This window comes from Anarhichas minor, unplaced genomic scaffold (genome assembly GCF_050575085.1).
Source record: "Anarhichas minor isolate MPS153535 unplaced genomic scaffold, ASM5057508v1 ptg000030l, whole genome shotgun sequence".
NCBI classification, from domain to species: domain Eukaryota; kingdom Metazoa; phylum Chordata; class Actinopteri; order Perciformes; family Anarhichadidae; genus Anarhichas; species Anarhichas minor.
In genome coordinates this window covers 4,383,812-4,409,084 of record NW_027466476.1, presented here as the reverse complement: position 1 = coordinate 4,409,084, position 25,273 = coordinate 4,383,812, and the positions used below count along the sequence as shown (strand labels likewise).

At 44.6% G+C, this 25,273-nt stretch overlaps 2 protein-coding genes across 3 annotated transcripts in view; both read left to right on the top strand.

Moving 5' to 3' along the window:
• Positions 1-15,178, top strand: part of cabin1 (calcineurin binding protein 1) — a 34,678-nt gene extending 19,500 nt beyond the window's left edge. For both annotated transcript variants that reach the window (XM_076104394.1, XM_076104393.1), the window contains 8 exons: positions 5,010-5,173; positions 5,267-5,363; positions 5,482-6,165; positions 8,073-8,147; positions 10,966-11,215; positions 12,988-13,146; positions 13,290-13,492; positions 13,800-15,178. In XM_076104394.1, the coding sequence (XP_075960509.1) occupies positions 5,010-5,173; positions 5,267-5,363; positions 5,482-6,165; positions 8,073-8,147; positions 10,966-11,215; positions 12,988-13,146; positions 13,290-13,492; positions 13,800-13,943 (1,776 nt within the window). In that variant the 3' untranslated portion in view covers positions 13,944-15,178. The remainder of the gene's footprint in view (positions 1-5,009; positions 5,174-5,266; positions 5,364-5,481; positions 6,166-8,072; positions 8,148-10,965; positions 11,216-12,987; positions 13,147-13,289; positions 13,493-13,799) is intronic.
• A 5,054-nt stretch (positions 15,179-20,232) lies between these two features.
• tbx16 (T-box transcription factor 16) lies at positions 20,233-23,123 on the top strand. The gene is made up of 8 exons (XM_076104632.1): positions 20,233-20,381; positions 20,493-20,595; positions 21,011-21,175; positions 21,398-21,544; positions 21,626-21,696; positions 21,855-21,943; positions 22,034-22,247; positions 22,330-23,123. Exons 1-8 carry the CDS (start codon positions 20,263-20,265, stop codon positions 22,757-22,759), a joined length of 1,338 nt encoding a protein of 445 aa, XP_075960747.1. The 5' UTR covers positions 20,233-20,262; the 3' UTR covers positions 22,760-23,123.
• Positions 23,124-25,273: the final 2,150 nt, after the last annotated feature.

Genomic DNA, 25,273 nt, shown 5'->3' with positions numbered 1-25,273 from the left:
ATCTTGTGTTGTAACAATGTCATCATTGTGGGTAAGTTATTATAAAGGAATATAGTAATGCAATTATTCCCTGTCCCCGTTACAGAATGTCAGGGCTGAATCTAATGATATTGGTTTTAATGGTGCCGTAATAACAGGCCCTCTGGCTGCTCAGGACTCCTGTGTGTTCACTCTGGCACGATGTTCCCTCCTCCCTCCCTCCCCTCGACCAGACATACACATACTCTTGCTTACATATTCTTCCACCCACTCGCATGTTCTCTCTCTCTACGAAGCTCCAGAGAGAGTAGATGTTCTTCTTGCTACATTTCTGAAAAACATAAATCCATCCTGGTCTTGCAACTTAGCGGTGAGAACATGTTTTGAGCGGATCCTGTCTTTTCAGAACCAGCATTCATGTTTGATTTGTCTGCTTGAATGTCACTTTGCTTGTAGGTAGGCCTCGGTGTCTTGTTCTATTCAGTTAGGAGAGTCTTCTGGGGAACAGTTATTGCTTCGGTTGGATGTATGACTCAAACGTTTGTGTGCTCAGCTGTGCAATGTGCAGTAGGTGGAGCTTCACTTAGGAGAACCTTGTTATTCTTTTTTTTTTCTTAGGGGAGGAGTGTTGGCCCAATGAATACATGCTGTAGAAGTTTATGTTGTGGTTGAACTGGGTTGAATCTGGCTGCCAGTGAGTTTTCCATCGCCTTCTTCTGCTCTTTGTTCACTTGCGCTTGACATTTTTCAGCAGTTTTTTTCCCCCTCACTCGCACCACAGGAAGCAGGAAAAACAAGGTGTGTTTGCTAAGTATGATTATGGTGGCCAGCTGAAGAGACACGACCAGTTTAAAAAATAAAAGAAAAGAGGAAAGGAAGAAGGTGAGGGCTGTTGTCAGTATACTGCTGGCAGAGGAAATACTGTGTGTGTGTGTGTGTGTGTGTGTGTGTGTGTGTGTGTGTGTGTGTGTGTGTGTGTGTGTGTGTGTGTGTGTGTGTGTGTGTGTGTGTGTGTGTGTGTGTGTGTGTGTGTGTGTGTAACACACTGTTCAGACAGCACTGTTCTTCAGCCGGTGTTTCTGTGGTTAATCAGGGTTTTTACTTCTACAAACCTGTCCTTTCTCACTCGAGTTTTGTTGTTTCTTTTTCCGCTATTAGTGTGCCATCCTCCCACTACATGGACGTGGTAGCATTGGCTTTCTGTTCTCTTGTTCTTTTCGCTCCGTCTTCAGGTTGATCACGCTCTACCCCTCCCCCTTATTCTCTCTACTCATCTCATCTCTCTGTTGCACTCGTTCTGCTTCCTCATTACTCTCTCTCTCTCTCACACTCACTCCTCTGTTTGTGGGTGTATTGTGTGGGTGTGTACTTATGGGGCGGGAGTTTCTCGACTTGCATCCGATTGGCTGGCAGAGGCCTGCGAGGATTGGCTGTACGCTGTGTGTGTGTATAGTGCCAGAGGGAGGAGGGGGGGGGAGAGAGAGAGAGAGAGAGAGAGAGAGAGAGAGAGAGAGAGAGAGAGAGAGAGAGAGAGAGAGAGAGAGAGAGAGAGAGAGAGAGAGAGAGAGAGAGAGAGAGAGAGAGAGAGAGAGAGAGAGAGAGAGAGAGAGAGAGAGAGAGAGAGAGAGAGAGAGAGAGAGAGAGAGAGAGAGAGAGAGAGAGAGAGAGAACTCCAGCAGGCTGGGGGTCAGGGGAGAGCGGAGATAGAGTGCGTGGGTGTTTTTGTTTTGAGATGGCAGGGTTTGAAGGCAGGAGAGGAACGAGTCGGTGGCATACTGAGCTTACAGGCCCCAACTACAGCGCCGGTTCTCCTTCTGCCAAGGCAGCTGCCATTCTCCTCCTCTTCTTCTGTTCTTCTTCTGCCGTGTGCAGCTGTGCTTCCCTCTTCTTCTCGCTGCCCTAGCACCCAAATGTAGCCCACCCTTTGCTCTCTCAGCGTGAGCCTCTTTCAGGGTGGAGGCGCTGCCAGGGCTGCTGGTGCTGGTGCTGCTACCGCCAGCAAGAAACTGTCCAAAAGAATACTAACACGGGCGCAGTAGAGTAGCTTTCTTTGGTGATGGTGAGTCGCTTCCTCTCTTTATCCCTCTTGACTTTTTACAAGATCGAGCACAAGTTTGTGTTGATTTTTGTGTGAGCAGAGTTCCCGTGTCGCTTTCTGAGAGTTTGTGTTTATACTTGGAGAAGTCTTCTTACTTTAGTGATGCTCTTGTTAAATGTTACAGAGGGTCTTAAATGTTTAGATTGCTGCATGTAAGATATAAAAATGCAGAATGATGAAATTGACACCTCCCCACCTGCCAAATGCAGGTAACCATCCATCTTTGATTGTTCTTGTGAATCCTCCAGTCTAAAGTTGTAGTTGGTTGATAGTAAGCTTGAGTAAGCTGCATTAGTGACTGCAGTTAATAAGTTGTACCGTGGTCATATGTTGGGCCTGTGCCTTTCCTGCCACTGACGGCATGTTAAGACACGAGTATGTGAAGTTGATAAGACAACAGGTTGAGGATTTCCTCCAAATCTTGTTCAGCAGGCAGCCAGCATTTAGTTGTAGCCCAGGCTTCCACACAAGGAAGGACCATAAGCTCTTCATCCTTTTTTTTTTTTTTTGCCTTTTTTTTTTTGTCATGCTTGACGTGCTTCTTTGTAATACATGAATAAGTGACTAATTAGGATTTGTTAGTGGTGTGACGTGTCTTCTATCTAATTGTTCTCCTTGCCCTCTACAACCTAAACAGAGGAACCCTTTAGAACCATTTGTACCAAAGGCTTTTCTCCTCGTGTATTTATTCCTCGTCCGTCCCTCGTTTGCGATGCATCTTAATCTCTTGTCTGATTTTTGCGTTATGTATTGGTCACATCTGCCAAAGCTGCTCCAGATATTAAGCTATGGTCATATTTTCTCTCACAAAAAAAAAGATGCTTAAAATCATTGCAGTTAGTCTTACAAATCTGCTTTAGCTGTTGTGCTCCAGCGTAATCTGTGTAAAGCCATGGCTCTGCTTTCCCTAAACAGATTTGCTGCAGTTGGATGGGTCTCTGATGAAGAACAACTCTCCTCCATTAGAGATGTTTTTCTAAGTGTGCCCCCCCCCCCGTCATACTTTTCCTGTTGGAGGCGTTTGCTAATCTGTGCATTGAAAGGTTAAAACCTTCCCAAGCCCTTCCAGATTGCATCATATGCTAACAAATCTTCTCATTTTCATGCAGCCGTTGGAGCCATACGCTTGTTCTTCAGAGCTTTTTGTTGACCACTAGATCTGAGTTGGCATTTCATCAGAATGAATTGGCGCCTGTATCATCAGAGTAGAAGACATTTATTTTGAAAAGTAATTTCAACAGATGCCTGCAAGCAGAAAGTCAGTAGCCCTCATGAACTAAAAGTGAAAAATGCATCCTTGACTCAGGGTTTTTCAAAGGAAGTCTTAAATGTAAACACAAGAAGGTTTGGCTCTCTGGGATGACTTTCTATACATTACGTTTTTAGATGACCAATCTGACACTTTGTCAGTGTGAGATCCATCTCGTGAGCATGTGCTACAAAGCTTAGTATCTACTCTGCGCACTGAAACCGGCGCCAGAAAACGACTTCACAGCTTGTGTCGCTTGGTCGTGCACGTCTGAATTTTTGTAATCAGGCGCTCGCTGTGTGCGCACTCAGCTTCTCAGTCATGACTGTCACAAATAGTTTAGCTATTAAAGGTCTGAGGATTTTACAAAGAACAAAGAAACCTACATTTCAAATCAACAGGATATTCAACCTTCCATTTTCATTATAATGCATTTCATTCTTGACATTCTTCTTGACGGGGCTTGTATAAAGGCCTGAGATATCAGATTAGAGTTGATTACAATTCCTCCTCGGCTTTGTGGAGGTTACTTTATGGCGTTTTGCTGGTAACATCCACTGTTTTCTTGCTTCTTCTCAGTACAATTTGTTTGTTGGCCCTCTGGCGTTTTGGATAATAGTGCAACGAACAGTGCGTTGAGCATGAACGCCTTTTTGTGCAATTTTAACATAAACGATTGTTTGAATCCGTCCTTTGGAATGCTTTTGTTTACCTCTCACCGCTGCTTTGTTCCACTCCGGTGGCTTTGGAAATGTCATCTGACAATCTGGGGCCGTCTGTGAGGGAGGACCGTGCTCCCCAGCACCTTCAGCAGCTGATGGAGCCGTCTCATTTGTTTTGTTCTATCCTGATATGGTCTTCTTTTGTTTTGTCTCGCACATGTTTTCTGAGGCCAGACGCTGTATTCAGCGCCATGTGCTGTATGACTGTACACAGCCTAGGCCACCATCTGCACTCGCATCAGTCGCTGCGGAGTGCAGAACCTCGCCTGGCTTCACCTGCTGAGAGGACATGTGCTCACAGAAAAAGGTGGACTTGTCCATCAAAAAAAAAAAAACACCTCATCAAGGAGAACTGGGTTTGTTGGCAGCCAGTCTGCTGGTCTGTTGCTTTGCTTGGACAGAGCTGAGCACTAATGAGGCTGCCTATCATGTGTTCCCAAAGAGAAGGCCCCCCCCCCCCCCCCCCATCCCTTCCTCCCCACCTCCGACATGGCCAGTCTGTCCGCAAGATCTCTCCTGCAGCCTTCCCAGCCCCTCATTTGGACTTTCTTCTTTGAATGCCCGGTTTTTAACTCCCATTAATTCCTCTTGCGTTTTCCTCTACTTTTCTTTCAGTTTTTCCGTGTCTCCCTGTTGATTGTTTCCTTGTCTCATACACTTTTTAGGCTTTTGAAAACCTGGAGTAGCAGCAGAGAGCAGTCATAGAAACATAACTTCCAGAATGTCACACATTAGCCTTTTGGCTTGTTGTCAAATGCGAAACTAGTGAAATGCAGGCAGCTCCTCCTCGACACCGTTTTGCCTCCATGACCAAATTTGGAATATTTGTAACTGGTCCATGTTTTCAAATCAAATTCCTGCTCAACTAAAAGCTGTGCGTTTGTGGAAAAGATAATATTTGTGTTTATAGTTTGCAGCACAGTCGAACTTAACTTCTTCTTTCTCTTTTCTCCTCCTTCAGGGCATCTGGCGTATTCCAGTGGATGAGATTGATCGCCCGGGAAGCTTTGCTTCTCATATGAACCGATCCATTGTCCTCTTGCTGGAGGTGTTGTCTCAGCTTAAGGATCACGATACTCTGGTGAAAGTCTCTTTTATGCTGCAGAGAACCCCTGACCAGGGAAAGTAAGGACCCACTTTGTGTGACACTTGTTATTTCTGTTATGTATTATGTAATTGTTCCATGACATCTCTCTTGCTTCTTTCTCTGCTACCAAGGAAGTATTTACGGGATGTTGATCGCCAGGTTTTGGCCAAGAGAGCATTCTTCCTAACTGTAAAAGTCTTGGAGGACAATCTGAACAGTCTCAAAGGGGTGAGGGAGCACAAATCACTACTCACTTACACACTCCCTAAGAGCCGAGGGCCGCTCAGCGTTTCAGACGTCTGGCATGCACCCACTTCGTATTTTAAATGGTTCTGTTTTCTTTCAGGTGTCTGAGCAGCTTCACAAAGCGCCCGTGCCTTCAATGGGGGAGATGACCACGACGGACGCATCCAACAGGCCCAGTTCGGAGGACGGCAAACATGCTCCACCTAAGAAGCCTGGGATCACAGAGGGAGCCTGTGCCACTGATACAGGGCCCAAGGAAGCCTCCCAGGCACAACTCACCCCACTACCGCTAGCTGTGGATAAAGGGAGTAAGGTTCAGGAACTCTACCTGGGGAAGGTAGAGACTGCTGGGAGTGAGGGACACAAAGCAGGGCCAGAGGAGCCCATGGAGCTTGACTCTGGCCACTGGAGGAGGCCCTCTATTACCACAGATCCTCAGGGCAACCAAACGGAGGCCGAGACCTCCCTGAGTGTCGTGGAGCCCCAGCAGAAGGTGACCGACAGCAGCCGGACACCAGAGCTGTCTCTAGAGGAGCTGAGTATCAGTTCCAGGCAGCAGCAGCTCCAAGCCTCAGCAACCAAGGTGACCGTGGCAGCCAGCGGGACCGATCAGGGGCTACTCCGACGGCCAAACAGGAAAAGAAAGCTTCTTGACGATGCCGAGTCCGGAAAAACTTTGCTGCTTGATGCCTACCGGGTGTGGCAGCAGGGCCAGAAAGTCATGACCTACGACCTGGCCCGCATTGAAAAGATCATGTCGGAGACTTATATGCTCATGAAACAGGTAAAGCCTCTCCAACATGTACAAAGATACACAGATGGCATTATTGTTTTGAGTATATGCGCTGCAATCATTTTTTTGTTGTTTTGCAAAGTCATGCAAGCTTGATATTTTCCCTTCTAAAATATTTTTGTCTTTGGAAAACCCCTCTTCTAACTAAACTAGTAGCACAACACCCACTGTAGGTGAGGTACTTTCCCTCTTTCAGCTATTTTTTTACTTGCAGTAATCGAAATTCAACCTCTAGTTTTACTTTCACTCCTGAAACAAGTTGCTGACTCTGAAAGTAACCACAGGGTATTTTTAAGATAGGTTGATTTTTCTTGTTTTTTTTCAATTAAAGTTGTGAAATGTAAGCATCTCATTGCATTCCCAACTACATCTTGAAAGTGCTGAATACATTTTCTAGTGTCTATGTCCACCAGTTGTCGTATAATATAACGGTCGAAGACATGTTTGTAATGGGCGAGGGCTGCTATATGTATAACTATGCTTATTATGTATTATTATTATGAAATCATTATGTTAACCTTCTCCTGCGTAGGAAGTGTCAAAGAAGCGAGAAGTTTCTTTGGATCTCTCTCTCGATCTCGAGAGCAAATGTTCCTCAGTTGTTGAAAGTTAGTCCATCTTGTAGTGCTGTCTATGGCATTGATGCTGTAGTTACAGAACCGCCCACATCAGCATATAGCATATTGAGCTGAAGATCAATGCTTGCCCTACAGAAGTTGCCATGTTGTTAGCTGTGTTATGCCAGAGAGCTGTATCTGGAGTGTGAGGGTAGTAGAGGAGCGACAGCTGGAGAGGAGAAAGAAGAAATCAGAGGAGATGGCTTAGCTTCAGCAGCTCTTGTTGTTTACAGGGGGGGGGGGGGGGGGTTCCTGTGCTCTTTAAGAGACGGCAAAGAGAATATTTTCCTAGACACACCCATAAGAGAGAGTAGCCAGAACCAGCCACGACATGTTTCCCCTCACAGAGTGAGTTGTCCAATTAATATGCCTGGACATTTTCCAGAAGCATCTCCTGTTTCTGCTCCTACTTGAACAAACTGCAGTGGTTTTGTGGTCGGCTGCATTGCACAGCTGCATGTGGTTCTAGTTGTTTTGATCTGTAGCTTGCATCGTTTGCATCCATGTTTGTGTGTTATTACTTCTGCATATTGCAGTCGGATATTAAACTTTCTTTCAGCTCACTCTTAAGGTGGTACATTTCAACCAATCGCCATCAGAACACATCATGTCGCATTAAGTTGATGTGCTCGGGATGTTTGTTCGCTCCATTCTCATAGTATTATGTGATATTGATAAGTCATCGCTGCAAACTGTATGCGGTTTGACAAGGAAGGTTTGCAGAGACATGGCTTGAGAGCAGAGGGCTGTCCTCTGTGATGCACTGAGGGTTGACTCAGTCCATTTAACAATTGGCATAATTTGAGAACTAGAACGAGGCCGCTGTTAAAAAAAAAAAAATCCCTCCCTTTGGGGGTCCCTGAACCTCTGCATGCAGCAGGCTGCTGGAAGGAACATAACAGCTGTGTGAACAAGATTACTGCTCAGTGTACGATGTGGGGCTGTGGCCAAGCTCACTGACTCCCACACACCCACTTGCTGTACTGGGCCTTAATGTGAGCCTTTCTTTTACTGGTGCTACGATCAGAGAAGGAAGACATCCTACTGGCTCTGATATAAAATCAGAATAATATGTTGTTGGTTTGGCATTAGTGTGGAGACACAGTAAGTAGTTAACATGGTGTGTACACGGGACTGGTCACCACAGAAATATATGGGGAATTTGCAGAATACACGCACTGCTCCAAGGACAAGATTTGAGGAATATAACCACAAGCATATGTTGCTTCGACTTGTTGCTGTGGCCTAATGTCCTTGTTCTGCCTTTTCTTCCCGTCTCAGGTTGATGAGGATGTCGCTCTGGACCAAGCTGTGAAGTTCTGCCAGATACAGTTGGCCACTTCTGCCCAACGACAGGTAAAACACAGCTCTACAATGTGCATCATAGCTCATACTGTAGTTTACATTTATATAAAAAGCTAAATGCACATTCTATCTATTCCTGTGTTATCCAAGTTGATGCAAAATACTAGTTTTTCCTCCCATGTTGTGGGAATAGTCTCACATAAGGTTGCGATGATTTAAGGCTTCACTCGAGACAAGTTTATGGTGCATTAGCAGTATTCTAGTGAGCAACAGCAACCATCTATCTCTGAGTTGTCCCCATGTTATACACCCCAAGTCGACTGAATCTAATTTTACTTGTCTGCTATTTAGGTTATAATAGCAAGTGCAGCATCTGTAGTAAAATGTGCTAAACTGATAAGTAACTGCTTCAGCCTGCCAGTGCTAAATATAGCTTAACGCGTGGTGTGAATGCTCCCTGTTGTCCCTTTTTAGCCTCACTCACCAAGCTACACATGTCATTGGTTTCAACTGAGCATCGGTGTGCTTGTTGCCTGTTGCAATGGGGACATTGAATATGTGTCTAATTGGTTCCGTTGGTATTAAAACGACTATTAGCTCAGCTTTGTCTTCAGTGCTCGTATTCTTCATCGGTTTGTTAGTGGCTCTGCTTCCATCCTGTGGCGGTGACTCCTCCTTCCTAACATCCCTCCTCCTTCCTAACATCCCTCCTTCCTGCCCACACGATCGACAAGGGTCTCTCTGCCCACGTGCTGTTGTCACGGTGATGTTCCCCGAATCTCGGGCTTACAAGAAGTAGCTGTGGGCAAAATAAATGTGTTTTCCTAGTTCACTGATCGCGTCATCTTATTTTCTGCATGAATCTTTTTGTTGTTCGTGTGAGTTTTGTCTAAATTTCACGCCTAAACACACAACACAGAGATGATGCAGACGAAGCTCAGAAGCCTCATTTCTCAAAATAATCTTTTCTTTTACTGAAACATCTGTATGAGCACTTTTAAAACCAGTCTCAAGCTGTTATTTTACCTGTAGAAATCTCCATAATATATTCATGCACTTCATGTCCGCGCCGCATGTTTTAATATGTACCGTATTTATTTAAAATTAGATTATATTTAACGTGTCAGGTATACATGCTGACTTGTTGTTATGACGGTGACCTTGCATGTGGTGGTTTGTGCTGTTTGTTTACGTGTAACTATTGTGCCACCAGCTCATGTCGTGGTTTGCATTCGACTACACTTGTATGTAGTGGGGAAATGTGAGTAGGCACCTCCAAGTTCTCCGCTCGAGGGCATGAAACATTCTTGCCTGCTTCTTACAGGTTCACACATTCCTTCCAGCCCCCACAAGTGCACGAGCATAGTGCTGAGCGAGAAAGATTGTCTGCGTCGTGCTCTGTGTGTTGTTTACTCCCTCGGTTTGATGCCGTATCAGTAGGAGAAAAAGGACGAGGCTGCGTGACCTGAGCGCCTAGTTACTGTCACTGATCTTTTTGCTCTTTTAGAGACTCGAGACTTCATTAAAGCGCTCCAGTCTCACCTGCTGTAAGTCAGCAGGCTTTGAAGAATGTGAAGGTTTAATTCATCAAAGAAGAATGTGGGCATTTGCTTCACAAAGGACCTCCAGTGTCAGCCCCCCCCCCCCACAGTTGGCCAGGCAATTTAATTAAAATGTTCGGTTGGCCGGTCATTCAATTGTGTTGTAAAGTTGACCAAACCTGAACACGACACCTGCAGCTGTTCTAATCTGATTTAATGCCCGATCTCGATAATTGCACAGAACCATCTTTTCAGTTCACGTTGTGGGAGCTCCCTCTCAGCACACAGCAGACGCCTAGAGGAACCTACAGACAGGCCCGCATGCTAATGTGCTGCAATCTTCTCAGGCGCAGTGTTCTTCTAATGCACACGGGTCCAGCTGACTTGTTGGTGTTCTCGTCGTAGTGTTTAATTCATGAGGTATGAATCATCAGAGCTGCTGCATGCTTGAAGCTGCTGCGTGCCGCTCGTGTGTTGAGCTGAAGGATCCGTGGAAGCTTTGGGGAAGGCTACTCTTGTTTGTTTGATTTGCCTGTGCGCCGCTGTGTGACTCCCGTGGGGGGAGCTCCATCTCACACACAGCTGTGATATTCAGAGCACAATAATGCTTTGGTGTGTTATTGCCAAATCATCTAGTGCAAACATAATGTATCTGTCAAAGCAGGCTTGTCGTGACAGACGTGTGTCGTGGCTTTGACATCTTGATACATGTACCTCTGACATAGAAGCATTCTCATTCTCTGTTGCAGAAAACAAAACGTTGTATTTACTTTTTACTCGTCTGCATAATTATTGCAACACAATAACAGGATTTCTTCAGTTTGGTACGTTTTGCCACAGTTCATACAGAAGAGTGAAGAGCTGGGATTAAAGGTTTATAAAGGCTCGTTGTCGTCCCAACTTTTCATCCTTTTTAAATTAAAAACTAGAGAAGGTGTATTCATCTTTTTTTTTTTTTTTTTTAACTCTGCTCCTTGGTGTTGCCATGGCAGCGGCTGTGGGAGCGCGGCGGCTGTTGTCGCAGGTTGTTTGTGCAGCTCTTGTTGCTTGTAAGTGGTCCTCAAAAGGACACAGGGATGTGTGTCCTGTTACTTGTGTGCTGAGTCCAGCACACAAGTAAGCCTCTGAACTACCGCTTATGTGGAAGAGATGAGACTAATATCGCTGATGTGTTGTTTGAAAAGGTGCAGTGGTATCGACTGAGTCTCTGACCACATTCTGTCTCCAGGGAAGCGGATGTGCAGTTCTCAGAAATCTACCTGAGCAGGGGAGGGTTTAACGCAGTCTCACCTTCTCACGACCACTGCTCTCCTTCTGTCTCCCAACAGTCTGCAGGCGACACCCCGACCACGCCCAAGTACACCAAGGACATCTTCTTCCCCGCCTCCCTGTCGACGCCCGTCCTGCTCGGCCACACCGCCTGCCACCCGCTGTCCACCCCGGAGGGTCAAGCCAAAGTGGTGTACGAGCCGCTGAGCAAGCTGTCCAGAGCTCACGCCTCGGGCTTCCACGATCAGCCACAGCACAGGAGAGCGGCCGGCCACCCTGCTGCGGCCATGGCCTTCCTACCACACACAGGTACGGTGGCCGCCTCTCCAGCACCACTATGTGGTGGCTCTTTGCTCTCGCCACAACGCAGTGTTAATACGAGGTATCGTCCTCTCTGATGCATTGAGGATTTTAGTGAGAAGTCACTTTAAGATCCTTAAGTGCTGTAGTCCATGTGACCAGCAGGGGGCGCCTGTGGACTTCCACACATCGGTTACATAACAGCAGACTCTGGTCTGCTTATATTTTAGAGTTTTGGGGATCTGTGTCCTACGGACTGTTGCTCTCTGAGCTTCTGGAGCGGTTTTGGCATAATTTGCTGATCCTCATAATTAATAGTCAGGTTTGCTGTTTGTCACATTTTTAATATCTAAAGATGCAATTCCTGCTGCCGGTGTCTTCAGCCTAATTTCCCCTGATAACATACCAACTCAACCTGTGAGCTTGAATCATCAATATGTATTATTTGGAAGTGTGTTTCCCTTTGTAGTCATTAGACTTGATTACTATTTAGAATATTTTAACACTCATTTGATTTTTGTACGAGGTCATTGGAGGGCAGTAAAAAGCATTTGGAGACACTAACGTCAATCCTCTTGTTGTTGAAGCAGCTTTCATTTCTGTTCTTTCAGATAAGTGCTCAGCAAATGGAGCGACTGCATTTGGCTCTCTTCCTGTTTTGGGCCCATTTTCCGTGATTGGCTTTTTACTGCACCCTCTGAAACCAAAGCTTAATGTTACTATCTCTTTGATATCTGTAGACATCTTGCAGGCAACAAACTTGACACAGTTGTTGCTTTTGAGATGCATGAGCCTAAGTAGTAATATATGACATGGACTTAATTCAAAATCCACTTTAACTCGAGCAGAAACGTCTAACCTGATGACAACCAGCATTGGTTTTTTTTTACACATGAACCATGACATTGGTGCTGTGTTAAAATGATTGGCCACTTATTTTAAAAAACGAAGAACACAGACAGAATACGTTTAAGACATATTACACGTAAAAAAACTACAGTAAAAATAAATCCTACAATGAGTAAACGTGTTGTGTATTTCCTCCTCATACGGAGGCAAACTCTACTGATGAGGAACTGACAATGGGTTCCTGTAAGGCTGCTCTCTAGAACAGCGTTTTTGGGCTCTTGTTCAATTTCAACATGACATTTAGAGCAAATTCTATTTTTATGTTTTTGTGATTAACAAATCCCCTCAAGTGCAAATCTTTTATAAATGAGCTGTCGGGCAGAGCGCTCTGCGACACGGCCGTGGTCGTCTGGTTTCTGTCCTTCATTAAGAAACCCACAACGCTGCTTCACGGCTAACTTCATGGCACTCCATGTTATCACCCGTTGCATCTACACAGTGGTCATGTGACGAGCTAGTGCATGAACCGTTTTCATCATAAATCAGTATACTGAACGTGTGTGTAACCAGTAGCTGCATATGAGCACTTTGTGTGGATCCATTTAGAGTTCCTCATGTTATTAAAGTTGGCTGATCTTGCAGACACATACAGATACACGTACACACACAGAAATGCCAAATGTTCAGAATGATTTTATTCTATTTCTACATCAAAATACTGTAGTTTTTACTCACTATCTCCTAGAAGCTGTTAATCCTTCATCATGTCTTTTGTCCCTGTGTATTTGATGACTGCTTCTATTGTCTTTGTTGGCAGGGGATGGTAAATGGACGATCATTTGTATATCGCCTGTCCAGTCTCCGGCTCACTCAACAATAATAAATATTGTAAACCTGTGATGATATAGCTTTAACAGCTTTTGTGCCCACAGATGAGCGGGAGGATCCCTCAGAGGGACTTGCGTACCGACAGCAGGAGTCGCACCTTTGTCAGCAGATGAAACTCGCCACTGTATCCCAAGGCCATGAGTCAGCAGCAGCCTGGTTCCAGGAGGAAACCGCCACATGTAGTAGTGCACAGCCATGCCCAGGTCAGAACCTGTGTGACAGGGACAACAGCCACAGATGGGTTGAATGGATGATATTCTGATATGAACTCCACCTAACGGGACTCTCAGTTCCTTCATATTCCTTAAAAAATGTTAAGACATGTCCTCTTATTTGTCTCTCTCAGACCAGCAGCAGTATGCCAGCGATGATCAGTCTAAACTTCCAGACCCCAACCGAATCCGCTCCCGTGTCCCGCACAACATGCCAAAGCTTTTCATCCCGTCCTCCGTTACCAAGTTCCCACCAGAAATCACAGTAACGCCTCCGACACCCACACTTCTGTCCCCTAAAGGCAGCATCTCCGAGGAAACCAAACAAAGACTGAAGGTATGCAGTTTGCCTCTACGTCTGTGTGTTTCTGTGTGAGGGCTCATAACCGTTGCGTGCAGCTGTTTAACCCCATTATCGTTTACATGATTCTGTTTAAATCAATATCAAAATAAAACCATAACAGCAAATAAATAAAGCAGTCGTTCTTTTTGCAACAGGAAGCTACAGCTTCTGTCTTTCACATTGAAAATATTCATGCATTTGTCTATTTAGTCAAATTTTGATTTAAAAAAAAAAAAAAAAAAATATGACTGTAGTCTAGTCTACCACTCAACAGTGTTCCCCGCCTTCTCCTCCTCTCCAGAACGTCATCTTGTCGTCTCAGTCTGCAGCCACAGTCAAAAAGGACACTCTGAGCCAGCCGGCGCTGGAGGTGCAGGAGACATCCAGCCAGGAGTCGTCTCTTGAGAGCGAGTCGGACGAAGAGGACGATTACATGGACATCTGACCGGCTGAAGGCCTTGTGTGCACGCTGGAACTGAACACAACCCCCCCCCCCCGTCTTAAAAAGGAATGGTACATGTCACTGCAGCTGTCTGTGTTGATGCCATTGCTCTCTCATGTGCACTACAGAAGAAATGCAGTATTCTCATCGCCTGTCATGTCACCGTGCTGCCCTGCTCGTCAGCAGATAAAGACGGATGACGGTGGCTTTCGTCTCGCAGCATGTCTGCAATGTGCCATTTATGCATATCGCACATCAGTGTATCCTGCACTCCACCGTACACTGGATCCGGCACAGCCGACCAGTTCCGTGTTTATTTTTTTTACGTTGCGCGCCGACTACATCTCCAAGCTGCAGCTAACATCCCCCGTGTGAGAGGTTGCATTGGTGCACAACATATTTCGATGAACACAAGGGTTACATGAGGACAATCGGCTGCATTCGAGGTTCAACCTGTGGAGCCTCACAACCTGTAGCAGATGAGAAATGTTTACACTGAACGTTTGGGATGTTTTTCAGTTGACACTTAACGTTGTGCTATTTTTGTATTCTTGTAATATTTTGTCTGATATATATTTTTCTTTTCTTCGGTGTGCATTTGTAGCTAAGATGAACAGTTCTTACCAGGAAGACATCCTGTCACCAGCACTGATCTGAATGATGTGGACCGAGTTATTATGAATTAGCTTTTGTACATATCACAATCCAAATACCCTCTAATGTGTTTGACTTTAATGAGCGTTGAGCTTTATTTTCAGTCAACTCAGGAAGCGGCTTGCCTTGAAACGGACGCTTCACACGATCCTTCCTGATTTCAGTGGAATTGAAACACTTGCGGAGGAGGACTTTCTAATATAGATGCCTTTCCATTCAAACCATTTTACTAAATTTGTCACAATTCTAGCTTAACTCAGAGGAAGACAACAGAATGTTTTTTACAGATTGTTTTCTATAAAAGAGAGAGAGAGAGAGATATTTACTGATTGTGTTTCTTGAAAGCGGTCTAAAAATAATTTTTGAAAAAGACACAAATGAATAATTGTAAACTATCGCTCTTAGAAAGAAGAATTGGGATTTTCTATTGTTGGTTTTGTTAATTTTTTTGTGTAAGATAGTTTTCTATTGTTCTGGGAGTGTACCACAATGTAACCCCCCCCCCCGGCTCAAGCCGCTGGAGGGGAACTGTCTGGAATGAATGCATTATAGATGTCAAACCAAAAATATATTTGAGAAACACATGTTTGTTCTGTGTGCTACTTCAAACATCAGGTAAAACGCTGGTTTTAGTCGGTATGAGCGCAGCCCTCTTGGGCTTTCTGAGAAAACCAGTTCTGTGTCTGAGGGGGCAGTTTAATACTGTGACGGCCATAATAACTATGATTTAATATGAGACCAGTGGGCACCCGTTGCTTACTGAGGCTTGAAATCAACCCCCTCAACAACTCTCTAAAGATATACAGTAAGACTAACAAAAGTAAAAGCATCGTACAACATGGAGTACTGGAACAGTTGACGACGCCTAAGAGTTTCTAATATTTCATTTTTCTTTTCCTGTTACTCAACATATCACTTCATATCACAGAGTACAGCAATAGTGCAGCGACCTCAATTATGTTTTTCATATACTTTGAGCATTCATGATGCTTTGTTGTAAGTTTGGAGCATAAAGTGCCCGATATAAATACAGGTTTATAATTAAGACAGATATGACCAGTTACTGATCAAACATGACAGGATGCTAACAGGAAGTTGTTACATGTGTTCTATTTCACGTGTTAATATTGTTATAATGCATTATGAATATGAAAGTGTTCCTACCAGTTTGTCTACCTCTTATCAAAATTCACAACTTATAATAAACTAACTTATAACTAAGTAGTGGAACAAGAACCCAAACAGCGTGATTTAGGTTGATAATATGAGACTGAAAAATACACTTTTACTTATATTTTGACAGTAGGATTAAGTATTAAGAACATAGAATAGTTAAGATGCATGAATTTTCTTCCTGTCAACTGACTAATGACTAGGCTAAAACCCACCTAATGTGCTTTGGTTATCACTTTCATTTTGTTTTTCATTTTGTTTTTCATATTTTATTAATTTCTATGAAATCATCAGGTGAATGTCGGACATGCTGGGACAACGCTTGTTGTGGGACTGGCACCAGTCAGAAGACGTTCATCCAGTTCTCAGTACAGACGAAGGTGATGGTCACTCACTCACTAACACCACATGGGCACACAACATTTTTAAAATGACCGTGACAGTTCATTTCTTAACAATCAATTCATTTTCTGGCTGCGTGTGTGGCCTACGAGACTGAAGAGTTATTACAAGTTGATCAGTAACACTCTCAGTGCTTGATCCTGATTTCCTCTGGCTGATAATGAAACAAATATAATTAGTTTTCTTTTAAAACTGCCAACTATACAACCCCACAAACTAACATAATAAAATTAGGAAACCGCCTGACTAATGCGTTATTGCAGGATAGTTAAGTCAATTTATTCAGCCCAAAATTTCACAAAATTTGCCTTGAAGGGCTGTGTAATCTGTCCTTGATTTAGACGAGGATAAACTCTCCTATAAACCCTTAAACGGAGAGGAAAAAATAAAGGAAAGGCATTTGTGAAGTCTAGCTTTTAAATGATTTGTAAAGCATCCTCTTCCAGTGGAGCTGTGGGCTCTCTGACTCTTGTAGCTGCTGGCGGACCACCCTGCTGACCACACTGACTTTGTGGTCAAAGGGCTTGTACACTCTGGTGTGAAGTCTGCGACGCGAGGGAAGTCATTAGTCTTCATTAGCAACTTCCAGGAGTTTCTTATGAAGTGCTGTGAAGTTGTCATTTGCCCCCTTTGCCAGACAAGCTAGATTTGAGGTTTGTTTTCTTATCTGGTGGACCAAATGTGAGCTCGCCCGGCCCCTAGTTGGTGCATGTGACACCACGGTCACTCTGCAGTTAAGTCAGGGATGCCAGAGATGATATTGTAACAGATCATGTTGACAGCTTTGTTTTTTTGTGTACTATTTGCAAGCAGGCAAATTGATGAATTTACCTTCAACAGACGTATCAGTTCTGCTTTCCTGTTGAGCTTTGGTGCTATTTGTATGCAGACTTATAGATTAAAGTTCTCTGCAGTGCCGTAAACTCAACATGATATTATGAATCCTCTCGAATCACAACACAGCATCTCTTAGCAGATACAGCTAAATCACAATCGACCTGTTGTCAGGTATTTCCCCTGCCATGTAATATTGTTCGGTCTCCTGTGACATCATGTTGTCTCCAGCCATGGGGCTGCTATCTCTACAAACCCCTCAAAGTGGCCAATTAAGCATCAAAAGGGCATGCTGCATGGCTAATGTGAGCGAAAGGTGTGAGATTTCTCGTCGGTCCACTCCGGGGGCTCTTTATTGGGCTGCTGGAGAGCCGTCTGATCCCCGGGCCCTGGCTGTATATTGGCAGCTGTTAACTGTCGAGCACAAGGGGATCTGTGCAGTTAAAGCAAATGGCCAAAGACTGACACCTGGGAGGTGGAACATCGCTGCCAAAGGTGAACCAGGAGTAGACTCAGGAAGGAAAGCCACAGTGGAGTCATGTACGAGACACGGGGCTTCAGTTGAACAGGAGGAATCAGCTGTTTATCATAACAGAAGATATCTACGATCAGTCCTGAACGTTTCCTCCTGTCATCCCTCATTATTTACTCCAAAATGATATGAAGTAGCTACATTCCATACAGTATATTTAGGGCCTTAAACAAATCCCACAATGTTTTTGGTTTGCAGTCCTTATTAGTCTTCTCCAGGTGACCTCCCTGATGTGTCATCCAATCCAAATCGCCCCCCAGGCTTGCTGTTACATAAGACAGTGCTCCCTGTCATGCCTCTTTGTGCCTGACTTTTGTCCCCAGGCCATGCAGCGAGGCATTAACCAGTCACACCTGTCACCTCCAGACCCGGTGCGTAATGGGATTGACACTGCCGCTGCTGAAATGTACACCTCAGCTCAGACACACTCCGCTGCTAGAGCTGCAGTGCGGAGAACGTCTCATCATAATCTCTGTAATCCTCATATAGCGTCTTCCTCCTAAACACTCACAGATGTGTGTGACCTCTCTGCCCCGTGAAACAGTGGAAGGGTGTCCCCATGCAGGACCCAGAGAAGAGCTGGCTAAGTGAGGAGAGCAACACCGAACCTGTGATTAATAACTCCTCGACAACAGTTGGTTTCACATAAAGAGGATAAAAACACATCGCACTTCCTCAAGGCCAAAGAAGAAGGGGGGTGCTGGGAGGGTCCTGCGTCAAGACATTTAACATGAGTAAATGATCGTACGGAGATCTCTGCATCTTTAAGTGCATCATTACAAGCTGAACGTTGTTATCCTTTTTATTCTGCATCGACCACGCACAGAAGCCTTAAAGAGGCGAGTCAATATTTTCACAGGGAAGTCTTTCTAGCAGTGAATATCTGTCTTTGTGCTCACTTAACTGCTGATTCAACAGAGTGCTGTGCTACCTTCAAAGCTCCGGGACCAATGCATGCTGCACACGTTGCTTTTAAAACTCTAGATCATACGTTACATTTGGTTTTATTATTCAAACTGTTATCCATACAGTTACACAAATCCTTTCGTGAATGGGTGTCAGAGAGCTGAGCTTACAGAAGGCATTGTATGCACCATGCAGGCATGAGAATACAATAAGAAATGGAAGTGGAAGTGGTGTGTCTGTGCTAGAAAAAGAGGCTGAATGAGATGTGAAAGTCACCCTCAATTCAAATTTTCCTGTCAGTGGAAACGAGGGGGGGGGGACTGCGGTCTAATTTTGTTCCTCTATGCTAATGCCTGCAGTTTAGCATTTGTTTTGCATGCAGTAGCATGGCACGAGGCAGGCCTATGCATGACACGTGTGGATTTAGCCTGGATGTGGATGGTGGGAGGATGGTGGAGTTGTTGTGGCAAGTCTTTATTCTCAGACCCCTCCTGTCCCATTCAAGGCTGACTTGGGCTTGTGGTGCTAACTGGTTGTTAATTGCCTGCCTATACACAAGGCTTTCTCCACATGCAGAAACTAGCCAGGGAAACTAGCCTAATGAGATTATCTATCAGAGCATGGGCCTGTCTAGACACACCAATACACAACCCAGCACCAGCTCTGCCTGCAGAGGCTTCAGAGAACGCCCCCCAGGTAAAAGTTACCTGCCGAAAGAGTGCACGTAATCATTACACCATTATGGGTTTACACCCACTGCGTAATTTTCTATTATGGCGAAAGCTGAGAATAAAGTTGTGTTAAAGTAAAACGCATATTTGATGTCAGAAAATTGTGATTGTTTTTTTTTATATTTGTATCTAATTTCAGATCAATACAAAGGATGAGTGTAATAATAACTAGTGTTTGAATAAAGGTTATACTTTGAGAAAAATATTTTTTAAAGAAAATAATGACACAAAACCAAATTAAATGCACCCTCCATTAGATTGCAGTTTCATCAGGTTTGGTGAATCTAATAAATTGGGTATTTACAACATTGCACAAACACTCTAAATGCCATTTTGGTGTGCAGTTATGTCCGCGTGAATGATATTTATACAGATTCTGATGCCGCTGCGAACCACCGATCTGCAGCAGGGAAGTCCGTCCATATTGGTTTTAAAGTCTCTTAGCAGTTAATAAAGATGCAATTCCTTGGTCCCCCTTCCTGTGGGGACGGTATCAAGGCTCTGTTAAGTCTCTTTGATTTCCAGCACCCTCCAATCACAGCGGGGCTCTGACTCATCATTGTGCCACTTCAAAGCCTGGGAATGGCTCTCTTAACCCAACCCACTCCCGGGCTCTCCTTAAAAGTCATGGTCACCACTCCCAGCAGGACTCGTGATCTCTGAATTATCTGCTGCAACAAGACTGACTAACCCTGAGCTGCTGGATTTCTCTTTTTACTTTGTCACATGAGGAAGGAGATCAAGGAGTGGGAGCAGAGCTGAAGAATCACTTGGATATCACAGATACTTGGATTGCTAATTGGCCCTCAGTGCATGAAGCTCTTTCAAGCAATCCCTGCGCTACTGCTGAACCTGAACAATGCAGTCCATCAGAGGTGAGTGTTGACCGATGTTCGTTGGACGAAAACCGAGCCTCTCAATTGGTAAACTCCTATTTCCCAACCAGTGTTGTCTTCGGTGGTTTTGTCTTACCTGGGGCATTCTTTTCTGAATCCTGACGTCTATCACATTTACTGAAGCGTGTGGCTATGATGATTCTCATTCACTTTTAGATTTGAAGTCAAACTTCAGCGTCCCTCCTCACTCCTCCATGGCTGCTGGCCCCGATGCCTATCTCCAGGGCAACATCAGATTGACTCTGGAGGACCCTGAACTCTGGAAGACCTTTTGCGAAATAGGAACAGAGATGATTATCACTAAACCGGGCAGGTGAGACGACAGAAGAATAACATTCAATGCAAAATGTTTGAAAAGTAAGGTCTTCTGTTGCTGCGTTTGCTCGGTTTCTTTTCCTCATGCGTCCCTCTCTATGTTTTCCAGGAGGATGTTTCCACACTGTAAGATTAATCTGTCGGGCCTTATTCCATGTGCCAAATACATCTTACTGGTTGACATGGTCCCCGAGGATGGTTGCAGATACAAGGTAAGACAGTCGTTACTTTCCCCTCACTTATGAATGAGTCAGCCATTTTCAGTTGAGAAAATTCCTGTTACTTTCCAACAATAATAAGTAGCCTTGACTTATCACAGCCATGGCTTTGGTTGTAGATATCCCTCAGTGGTTACCAGTATCTCCAGACATCTCCCCTGTTTATCAACCCCCAACCCTCCCCCTCTCCTGACATTGTACATCAAAGGGTGCTATCTCTTCCTGTTTTTCTATCGCCTGCTGAGAGCCCACTGTACTACCCCCTATCTCTGTGGGTGGTACCGGCCAGCAGTCACCCTGCACTCACTCTCGTCCCCCTCTCACAGTGGGAAGGGAAGAAGATGAAGCTCCTTCTGTAAATCACCTTTCTCTGTGACAGACTGACTGACTATCTGTCTCCATCTTACAGTGGAATAAAGAGAAATGGGAGGTGGCAGGGAAAGCGGAGCCCCAGCCTCCCTGCAGGACCTACCTCCACCCCGAATCTCCAGCCCCGGGGAGCCACTGGATGAAGCAGTCCATCGCCTTCCTCAAGCTCAAGCTCACCAACAATACACTCGACCAGCACGGCCATGTAAGTAAGAGCACTTAAAATAAGGGCCTCAAAAGGAACTCTGTATTTCATACAAATGATATCCACACTGCTATCTTGAAAAAATAATAATTGAAGTACTTGGTGGACTTGTAACACTTACAGTCTGGATGCTTTGGCAGCGGAAAAGTTGATACTTGTAAAAATGGAGCTCAAAGCACAGAAAAAAGTGGTCTGAATTAATCACCTTCTTCCTCTCTGCAGATCATTTTGCACTCCATGCATCGCTACCACCCGCGCTTCCACATCGTCCAGGCGGACGACCTGTTCAGTGTCCGCTGGAGTGTTTTCCAGACCTTCACCTTCCCCGAGACTTCCTTCACGGCGGTCACAGCGTACCAGAACACCAAGGTCAGTTTCTCTCCCTTCAAACCGCTGGCAGGGCGTCACACATTATTGGGTTTTTTCCTGATTTGATTTCCCCACCTACAGATTACAAAGCTGAAGATCGATCACAACCCATTTGCAAAAGGCTTCCGGGATGAAGGCACTAGTAAGAAAAGGTGGGTGTCACACTAGTCACATGGAGGTACTGATGATAATGACTCCACAGCTGGAGGAGCCCTACAACAATTCCAGTTGGACGCTCGTCTACAGATTTCCTTTGCAGTAGTTTGTATCGAGTACAATGCATTGTTTTTATAAACCTAATGCTCTGCAGGCGTTCAAACAAGAATCCAAACTGCCTGGAGAAACGATCCAAGATGTCAGACATGTTGAACAGAGACTCTGAGGAGGACAGTCCAGCAGGTACAGTTTAAGACTCTCTTCCTGCTGTTGATGTTTGCACTTCCTTGTCCTGTACTCCAAAACTGACCTAACAAATTTGGGTCTTCTCAGATTTCTGCCGGTCATCGTATGAGGGTTACAACGGCGATGAAGGAGACCTCCCCAAAAGGAAAGAGTCTGATGGCGTCAAAGAGGAGCGTTACTCCCCTTGGGCTGCTGACAGGGAGCACAGTGTGAGGACTGAATCTCCCGCTGGGGCCGACCCCAGGGACATGTACAACACAGAGCAGCTTGTTCCTGCTCCAGCTTCCTACCAGCCGTACAAGTAAATACAAGTTATGCAACAAATAAGAGCACAATGTTGTCATGATGAACAGACAATGACCCCCCTCCTTTTTGCTCTTCAGGTTCCACGAGTATGGAAAGTCTCCCTCTCCCTCCTCCAGCGTCGGCAGCAGCAACAGTGGATCAGGACGCAGCAGCTTTGAGTCAAGAGTCCCTGAGGTCACCACCGTCCCCGATCACGACCCTTCAAAGCCCCGCACACATGAGGTTGGCCCGTCGCCTTGCGGCCCCCAGCCCCTCCCTGCCCCCCAGGACTACACCGGGGTCCTCAACATGACCATGTCCCAGGCCGGCAAGATCAGCCACCACATCTACAGCCCGTACGGCGCCGAGCAGCCCCTTGGCCAGTGGAGCGGCCCCGGTCCGGCCCAGTACCCCCCTCCTCATCACCTGACCGCTGACTACACCACGCAAGCTGTGCACCATGGCTATCACCATGGCAACGTGGCCGAGTGGAGCCAGTACCCGCTGTTCTCTTACTCCTGCTGGTGAAGAGATCTTCAACGGTAACGGACTGAGAGTGACTTTAACCGATGCTGCTGCTACGCCATCCCTGCCAGAATGCTGATCCAGTGCTCACAGCTATGAGATTGCATGCCGAGACGAGGCTGAGGGCCAGAGGCCTGCGACGACATTAGAAAAACTGAAAGATGAGAAGAAGGAGAAGGAGACGCCTGTCGCTGCCTTCTGTTCAGGCTGGCAGGACTCAAAAGTGTGCTACGCCATGCTGTATTATTGTTTATTGTTGAATTGTCTATTTATTTTGTATTTCATCTCATCTCCAAGTTTAAATATTATTTTTGTAAGAAAAAATAAATAATAACATAAGTGTGCAATGTATGTCTGTCTTCAAACTGTGATGTGATCTGAAAATAAAAGCGTTAAAGTGATTTGATGCCTTGTTTATGTGAAAATACATATATTTAATCTTTTCCATCTATTGTCTAAACAAAGATAGAACATCCTTTAAGAGGACACCTCGTTTACATTTGATGCCAGAGGTTGATGAATAATACTTCCTTACTCATTATGCTTACAGTATAACAAACTGTGATACTCAGTAATCACTACGAACCCTCTGATTGGTTGTGACCAGAGCCCAGGCCTTCATAGCTTCCACCGGTTGTTCTGGCCTTTAAGTTTCAAATGTCCTGCCTGTAATGCTGGTTCTCATCCAAGCCGTGTTCTGCATGCAGCAGGAATGAATTAGTGTATTGTGAAGGTGTCTTTGTTTGCGGGTGCACATCTGCATACCTGGCCAGCTCTTATACGCATCACATTTTCTGGTGGCGTTTGTTTGTATTGCCTCTTTGTTGATCTAACGACGGCCACTCTGTAGTTTCAACAGGCCCAGCATGCATTAAAGACATTGTATTACTGTGACTCCGGCTCACCTGCTGAGGTTTACCCACCGGCATCATAAAGCATTGCACGACTCTTGTTCTCCATCTCAATGAGCCTTAGAAAGCATGAAAATTGGGGGGCTGTTTGGCTCCTTTTCACAGCTGAAAAACACAAGCTGGGCCCATCGCCTCCACCCTGAGTGGATGTGAGCTGCTAATGACTGTTGTAAACTCCGGGGGAGAGGAGGGAGGGGGTGGTGCATTCTTTAGGAACATCTCTGGTGTGGTGTGGATTTTACTCAATTCATTATCTTGGAGGCTTCTTGAACCAGTTTTTAATGAGGATAAGAAAAGAGAGATCTATACAGGAACCTGTACTGCTGGATGAGGAGGTCACTGAGATCATATCTCCCTGAGGCCAGCTCTTTGATTAAACCCAATAATTAAATTATTATAAATTGTATTTCAAGGAACTGGGAAAATAAAATCATCAAAGACAAAGCTTTGAAGAGTTGTTTGCCACAAGTTATTGTTTTGAATCATACATAATAATAAATCAGAGGGATTGGTCCCCACATCGTGTATGCATATAATCTGTTTACAGAATATTTGTGAATGAACAATTAAATATTTAGATATTCAGATGTTAAAGCTTAAACCATGAATGTGACATCTTTCGACAAGTTATTGTCACTTTACCTAATGTAATGTCCTAGTTGGGCAGCTGAAAATAAACCTCAAAAAGTTTGGATCTTGCCCTTTAAATACATTCTGTATGTTTCTTAAACACAAGAAGGATATCAATACTGACTGTTTTTGTCTTACCTCAGTGTGATTCTTAATTTTTGCTTTCCCTTTAAATATGTTTTCTTTGATATTCTTTATTATAACATGTAGCGAATATTTCGTAATTATTCTTAATTTCATGAATTGAAATGTAGTACCAGTAGACCGCTCTCTCTCACATCAAAAATGTTATAAGAAGCATCGTGATATGATTACGTTTTCCAAATATGTAACGCAATGCAAACTATGCTTTTATTCACAACCTTTGTAATAATGTGCGTTGTGTTAGTAATGAATTATAATAACAGTAGTATATTTTAAGAGATCTTTCACAAAAACTGTATATCTTGGATAACTGAACCTTTTCTGGAGGTCAACAGGTTAGAATGGACATCCTGTGCTTTTTGAATAAATGCAACTTTCAGATCATGTTTTGCTGATGCTATTTGATCATTCACATCGCAGTAAAACGGTATATTCTGTATATCACGTGATGTATTGATGTCAAACTTGTTGCATTCACTGAACATGTCATGTTGATCAGGGCCTTTGGTAAATGTCTAAAACGTGTTGCAAGTTAAAAACAAAAGTGCGTCTGCTTCATAGATGTCCAGAAATGGAAAAAGGAGCCTTTTTGAGTCCAGATTTCCATCAGGTGACTTTCTTTGTTCTCAGTTGAGTTTTTGTCAGACAAGCTGGCTGAGGACCTCCTGCCCCACACAGCAGGAGAATCAAGAATCAAAGCAAGCACTTTGTACGATTCCCTTGACACACGCATCAACAACTCCACTGGGTTTAATCTGCATAGCTCCACATCAATGGGTAATTTGGGCCTTTTAATTGCTCTGATAATGGTCCAGCAAAGAGCACCAGATCG